Source organism: Anarhichas minor, unplaced genomic scaffold, assembly GCF_050575085.1.
Source record: "Anarhichas minor isolate MPS153535 unplaced genomic scaffold, ASM5057508v1 ptg000004l, whole genome shotgun sequence".
In the NCBI taxonomy this organism is placed as follows: domain Eukaryota; kingdom Metazoa; phylum Chordata; class Actinopteri; order Perciformes; family Anarhichadidae; genus Anarhichas; species Anarhichas minor.
Window position 1 is genome coordinate 7,471,304 of NW_027466450.1, and position 7,772 is coordinate 7,479,075.

General features: G+C 40.9%; 1 protein-coding gene across 1 annotated transcript; it reads right to left on the minus strand.

Annotated features, from left to right (window-relative positions):
- Positions 1–1,014: 1,014 nt before the first annotated feature.
- Positions 1,015–2,001, minus strand: b3galt1b (UDP-Gal:betaGlcNAc beta 1,3-galactosyltransferase, polypeptide 1b). The gene has a single exon (XM_076103847.1). It carries the CDS (start codon positions 1,999–2,001, stop codon positions 1,015–1,017), a length of 987 nt encoding a protein of 328 aa, XP_075959962.1.
- Positions 2,002–7,772: the final 5,771 nt, after the last annotated feature.

A 7,772-nucleotide genomic window follows, 5' to 3' on the forward strand; every position in this document is an offset into this window, starting at 1 on the left:
CTACAGCTAAACTCCTACTTGCACGACGTGATACTGTATTTCTCTTGATATATGGAGGAGGCGATGCGCTGCAATAGCTGCTGACATACCGCAATCATTAACCAAGAGCAGCAGCTGGAGTAACGAGCTGGTAGCTGAGACACACAATTACCTCAAGTACAAAAAATGTCAAAGAGGAGAGAAAAAACTGAATGCATTTAAAAAAACAAAATATACATCTGGCTTTATCGGAGAGAAGAGGCAGTGAAGTTATAAAAATATGTAAACAAAAACATTAGGCAAAATTCATGAATAAAAGAACATCCTACGTGGTTTCACTTTTAGCAATGCAAAGGAAAAATGATCAGTTGAAAAATATCAAATGAACTTTCAACGTGGTTCGGTCTGTTGGGAGACTAACAATATACTGCAGCGTATATATTCAACTGTGTTTATTATAAAGATGGAAAAAGGGGAGAGCAGCTCGCGTGTCTATGTAGTTTTACCTCAACAGACAACCTGGTTCGTTGTTCGATATGATTACTATTTGCTCTCTCGTATAATATTATAGTTGTGATATAGTAATTTAGTACCTAATTGATTCCTGCACAGAAATTGTCTTTTTGGCTTGCTCTCCTACAGGAAGATCAGAGTGCTTACTCAGCAGCCATGCAGCTGGTAGAGATCCAGTGTCTTGCTCAAGGACACTTTAGCAGGGCTTGAACCAAGGTCGTCTGCTTTCAAACACAGTCTCTACCCATCAGGCCACACTACTTAATGCTTCACACTGATTGACTTAATGCTTATAAGGAATATTCTGCTTAAATTTTTGCTTTACAAGCCTCATGCATTCATTAACAATCGTGATGCATGATCAGCAGAGATAGACATAGATGGATGCTAATGAAAACGTTTGTCATCAAATAGAGACTTGCAGCAGCCGTCAGTGTTTTTACATTACTCAGTGTGATGAGATTTGAAAAGGAGGAAAAAGGCAAAGAAAAATAAGTTGTTGTTCAGTGGCCCTTGGGTCTCTTAACATCTCAGGTGCTTCTTGCTGGACATGTCGTTCCAAATGCGGTGCATCTCCTCCGGGGAGATCTGGTGCACGGTGATAACCCGTCTGTACCTGCAGAGACTGTAGGCCATTTTCCAGTGATTAAAACCACTGTTCTGATACGGGTGTATACCCAGCTTACGCAAACACAGTCCCACATACACGTCCTCCAGGTGCAACAGTCTTGTGTGTAATGAAGTCTTGAAGATGAGCTCAGCAACGTCCGTTGAGAACACGTAGCCGGTGCCTGAGCAGAAAGGCGGGTACCTACTGTCGGGATACAAGTCCCTGGACATATACCACTTACTGCGCATATCCCTTATGGGACCACCGTTTATAACATAGCCAGTAAAATACCTCCGCCTTGGCTTGGTGGTGGGCTTCAGGAGCTTGTAGATCAGATTGTCCATGTTGACAAAGATGTCGCTGTCGGTCTTCATGACATACTGCGCTTTGGGGCAGAAGGTAGCCACCCAGCGCATGCCCATCATGGTCTTGAGGGTGAGGTTGTGGTAGGAATCAATAAAGTCCTCCACCACAATGTCATGGAAGATCTGGCTCTCCTGCTCCACCATCTGGTTCAGGACGGGGTCTGTGTTCCTGCCCAGCAGAAAGATGGTGAGGATGTTGATGTCGCCGAAGGTGCTCTCATCCCCCCAGGTCTCCCGGATGGCCTGCCGCGCATCAAACTCCTTGTGCGTGGTGCTAATGAGGATGACCAGGAAGGGAGCGTCACTTTCGCACTTCTTCGGCTCATTGATGACAAATTCGAAGGCATGTGGGTTAAGGGAGCGGGTGTGGATGTTGGTGAAGGTGATGTTTTTTGGGGGTTTCGCAGCCTTGCGTATAGGCACAGACATGTGGCCGACATAGGTGCCCGTCGGGCGAGAGATACTCAGGTACCACAGAGCGCTCGCCCAGCAGACCACAGTCAACAGGTATAAACATGACACTTTTGAAGGCATTATGCTGCATTTAGGTGTGTTTTGATCAGCAGGATCTTATAAAGCTTTCTTTCCATTAGCAATGTTTCACCCAGCGAGGCAGCATGAAGCTGCTCCAGCGTGCAGTTTGACATTAATTGTCAGTAATGGATTACTTCAGAGAGAAGTGATGCCGTTTGTGTTTTAATGCAAAGCACTTTAAAATTATATGGATATCCAATTTCTCTTGATGACATTCTTCTTCTCCATTTACATCTGAAAGAGAGAGAGAGAGAGAGAGAGAGATAAATACATTACATGTTTGTATATACATAGGTTTAGCAACAAGTTAACCAAATAAGGAAATGCTGACTATCGTAATATATTTATTCGATATATATATATATATATATATATATATATATATATATATATATATATATATATATATATATAATATATATCAAGTACTGTAGAAACAATGCAGAAGAAAGCATATCAAAGCATACCCCTGTGAGTGCTTTAGTATCACAACATATTCGATTATTATAGCTGATACATGAATGTGTACACAGTACCTACAATTGTAATTCTTTGTTTGTCAGTCCAAAAGAGATTTAGAAAGTATTGGGGATCTAAATCCACATCACTTTGTGCTGGGATTAGATTCTGATTCTGAATGTCACGATTAACTGTGATTGGCACTGCTGTCTCAGAGCTATGAGACCAGTGATGTGACTGGGAGAGAGTATTTAGGTGCAAAGTATATCAATAGAGCATGCCCCTAGATGCCCCCTGAACCCCCCTCAGCTGGCTACTTTACTCCATATCCTTGTGGAAGGTCCAAATCACCGTACACGGCCTATTGAGACACAGTTTGAGATAAAAATAAGGAACTGTATGCTTTATAGCTTACAGTCCTAAAAGGCACTCGTATTAACACTAGACATTGGTGAAACCCCCCCCTTCAAAGCAGTCTAGAACCGGGCCTGTGGCTCAAAGGCAGCATTCTGCATAACAGTGTGATATGGTGGCACAAAGGAAACACGATGCCATGACAAACTTCTCCCCTGGGGGGATTTTTTCCCCTCCCTGTTAGTTCAAAGCTGCGCTGCTGTACACTGTCTGCCTGTGATAGAAATTGGCATGTCTATTTCTTTTAGCAGTAGTTCTCCGGCACGGAGACTGAAATGGCATTCATTTGTGCTCTTTGCGCAGTAACTGAGCAGTATACTATGCTAGCATGTATATCATGTATCCTGGCTTTTGAAGCTCTCAGTGGCTTTTTTACAGAAGCCAGAACAGAAAAAGCACTTCACAGGAGAATGGCCATAATGTAATGAAACCCTACATTTCCATTTTCAATGCTGGAAAGTAGAAAACCCGGGCTGAGCAGAAATATTTAGCCGTAATGACATGATTTGAATTCCATTTAACCATAGACTGCAATTAGTTGCAGTCTATACCCATATTGTAAAGCAAGGTACTTTGTTAGACTGAGAGACATGACATTAACATCAGAGGATACAGTACATGCTTTGAAAACAATGAAAACAATGACTTCTTCTTTGTAGAAAGGCAATCTCTTACATGAAGTAGTGGACTTTATGGCCATGAACTGTGAGAAAAAAAACCTTCTCAGCTTGCACTGTGACTACAGCTATACTATTTATTTGGTGTCAGTTTGAGAATAGTGTCTTACAAATGTTGTTGCGCTCAGTTTATGTTCCCTTTTCACCAGAGTCTTTCAGCAAAACTCTTATGTTGAGAGTATTTGCTCACAATATCAGACTTCTCCTCCCCTTGTGCTGTTACAGTAATATCTCACAGGATTTAGAGAAGCAAACAGTCGTTCCCTTTACCAGCAGTTTACTCAGACGCCAGAAATACACAGAGACGGCAATCCTTTCTAAATCCAGAGGAGGGTAAGGCAGAGAGAAAACAGAATAACAGGACTGTTTGACTGTTTGCTCTGAGGTTAATAACAAGGGGAAAACAGGAACCGACACAAAACAAGGCAGTGTGTGTACATGTACACATGTTCAAATACACAATAACCAGGGCCAGCTAGCAGCAAGCAGTCACTATGTCCCACATTGTCACTTTAAAATCTCACTTTTCAGAATGAAGCAAAGAATATTTATGAGACAGAACTCCTGACAGAACCTCCCAGAACAAACACTTCTGAGCTGGTCTGGGTTCCTCATGTGCAAACACAGACAGACCACCAGATTAGATAGACTACTCAGTTTGTCCCAGACTCTGACTGATGCTGAAGACATCACATTTTGCTCCTTCTGAATTTCATTTTAAGACCAGATGCTCTGTGCCTAAGCAAACCTGAAGTGGGAGAAATGACATAATGCCTTGTCTCTTCAACGACTCGTGTACTGACGAACCGTGGCTCGGAGAGAAGGCTAGCGTTACCCCTCCGCGCAGTCATTTATTTTTTAGTGCCGATCAATCGAACCAAATGATGAATCGCTAATCCATGCGACTATAACGGCCATGATGACTGTGCATCATTCAGTGCATCACTTTATATTCAACATCAGACATTTCTGTGTGTGGTTTTTGTCTCCATGGGTGAGACAGAGATATAAATGGGTCCATTTGCTATTGAGTCGGGTGGCAGCATATATCAGTTGGTGAGATATTAACAAGATATAAGTGAGAGAAGTAACGGGTATAAGAGAGAGATGGAAGGAGGAGAGACAGAGAGATGGAAGTCCTGATTATGAGAGATGTATTAAGCTGGTTGAATTTTGCTCGACAATCTGCTCTCAACAAAAGAGACCTGACGTAATTATGCTTTTTGCTCCGCTGCCTCGTTTGACCTCCAAAAGATAAAATGGCAAAGTAAAGATTTTCTAAAGAAAAGCTGCCATTCACAAAGATTGTGGATTTTCTTATAGCATCATAATAATAATATGATCAAAGGCTTTTTTATTTTTAGTTTTTTAAACAGAAAGAGAAACTTCAGAGGAGTCACAGCTACTGAGGCATGTAATGAGCCTTGTTGCATCAGTGTTTTAGAACAACACAATGATGATTAACTTTTGAAGCATATTTTGATGGAAGGTGAGTTAATAAGGATCCAGTTAACACTAACAAATCAAAACACCAGGGATGATGATTGGCACAACTCTCCACTGCTGTGACTCAAAAAATGATGAACTCAAAATATCTCGTCTGTCAGAATTAGTCATCATATCTAAAATGTGCTCTCTAGGCCCCACTTTGTTCAACAGCTCATTAAGTGAATTTCAGTGTAAGCTGAAAATAAAGTTGTATTGTATCGCATTGGATTGTGTCACATTGCAAGTGACATTAAACAATGACCAACTGCAATAAAGACATACATATCTCCTGCTGGATACACTCTAAAATATCTATATATTTTCTTTTTCACAGCTCTGTTCTGTAGTTTATGTCTCTGGTTCTCTGTGGCAGAGATGTGGCTGCTCTCGCTTGTGGTTCGATGACTGTAGCATGGAGTGGAGCCTGCAGGCAGGCCGCCAGACCTTTGCAGAGCTATTATCCTAATCAGTCTCCATAACACTGGATGTCACACAGAGTCAGTCATAAAAACTCCCACTCTGTGGGACCAGATTGGGGCAGGTGACTGTCAGAAAGGACAGTAAAACATAAAACATGGACACAACTGTTGAGCACTGGACCTTCAGGACATGAAACGTACTCCAGCAACACAACAGGGAGGGGATTGAAATGAGGAAATAATTAGCCTATACTTCCAACGGAGACCCAATTTATCATGATTTATTATACAGCAAGAGGTAAACTTGTATGGGGAGCACAGCTCAAAAGACAGCCATTCATCAAGACATGACATTTCTTTTTCCAGGCCTCTGGGTTGACTGTTTGGCGGACTGGTTTCTACAAAGGGACTATTACACTCTCCTCTGCACACAACAAAAATGTTTTGATTCATGGCCCCATCACTACCTATAGACGGGTCTCCAAAGTGTTTTTCCAATAACAATGTCTCAGAGCTAATAGATTGCCAGATTGAATTAACTGGTTCATACAAAGCTGGAGTATTGAGGAGAGCCTGAGCTCAACATTTGAATTGATTACCCTGGCTTTCATTGGACACAACACTCTTTGAATAATGCTGGTTATACTTTTAATTACACAGCACACTAATGACAGACCATAAGAGATGACACACGATTTGCATTTTAATATCTTACTCAGTTTATCTACACCATGCTGTTTTAATAAGTGTTCAGTATGAAGGTGGGGTTCCTTCTCCCCTCAGACTTTTAATTCTAAATGTGGATTACAACCACAGCTGAGATTTTTTTTTACCAATAACATATAACTGAATGACATATGAATACTGATGACACGACTGCCTAATAGCAGAGACGTGTGAAAAATGATGTGAAAATTGTGGCACAGCAAGTGGTAGAGTCTTAAATCTCCCTTGCAAGCATCCTGATAAAAGCCACATTTGTAAGCCGATAGATGAGATTTCATCGACATAGAAGAAAGTGACCGTGCACACATTTTCAAATCCATTAAAAGATGCTTCTCACTACACTTACTTGATCCTCTCTGCAGTTTATGAGCCATTTTTCTGGTACTCTCATCATAAAACACAAATGAAAAACGAACAAGTTGAAAAGACACTTTTTTTTTAAATTTAAACTATACCAGCCTGTGCCTGTAAAGCTTTTTCATCATCCTGTCTATGAAAGACCATTGTGTACCGTAAGATCTGTTGTTCTGGAAACAAAGATGGCTTCAGTACATCAAAAATACACACTTCTGCTAAATAATGAGGCATCGCTTTAAGCGACAGCCCCGTTAGATCCATTAATCACTATAGTGTTGCATTTATATCATTATTTACCTTTTTTTTCCGTCCTGTGTCGATCATTCTTTGCTGTAAGTCTATCTCGCCATGTTGCTATGGTTACCCGCAGTGTTAAACAACATGAACTTGTGAAATGAATTATGATGATTTTTCTTTTTCCAATGTCAGTTTTTAATTTCACAATGCTATTCATTGAATGTGCACCCATTCGGGCTGAGGCGACAGCTAACACATCACTAGTTTGTCGTGACTCGTAGACAAAGGCTGTATGAGGAAAAGTGTGAAGTCATCGTTATTGTAAAAAAGAAGGATGAAATAACATTTCAATGACGAGCTAAATTTGTTAAAATATTTTCATGGTTGTGTTGCATACTGTCATGTCAGACCACTTCCAAACTAGCCATGATTTCAGACCACTTCCAAACTAGCCATGATGTCAGACCACTTCAAACTAGTCATGATGTCAGACCACTTCAAACTAGTCATGATGTCAGACCACTTCAAACTAGTCATGATGTCTACCCCTGAACTTCCTTCTTCAGCAGATGAATGTGAAAACAGTCCTCTGGTGTCAAACGCTGCACATGCATCAGTTTGTACAGTGAAGGGCAAACATCCAAGTGAATTGACAACAATCCAAAAACACGTTTTCGAGAGGTCAACTATTGGGCACGTTGGGTTAAGTTTTATCTCACATGTCCATCCTTGTAACTGAATAGTGTTCCTTGAAATAACACAACTAAATTAACATGTTCTGTTAGTTCAAAATGTTTAATCACTGTCTCCATCTCTCTGCAGAGGGAGATGAGATTTGAACCAGACGAACAAAAGAATTACATTCTGTTTCCCACAGACTCCCTTCTCCTCCATTGCACCCTGACTGAAACATGAGGGAAATATTGGCATTTACATATTTTATGCTCAGGGCTTGATTGTGCCCAACTATTATATCAAGCCAAACTCTGGAAAA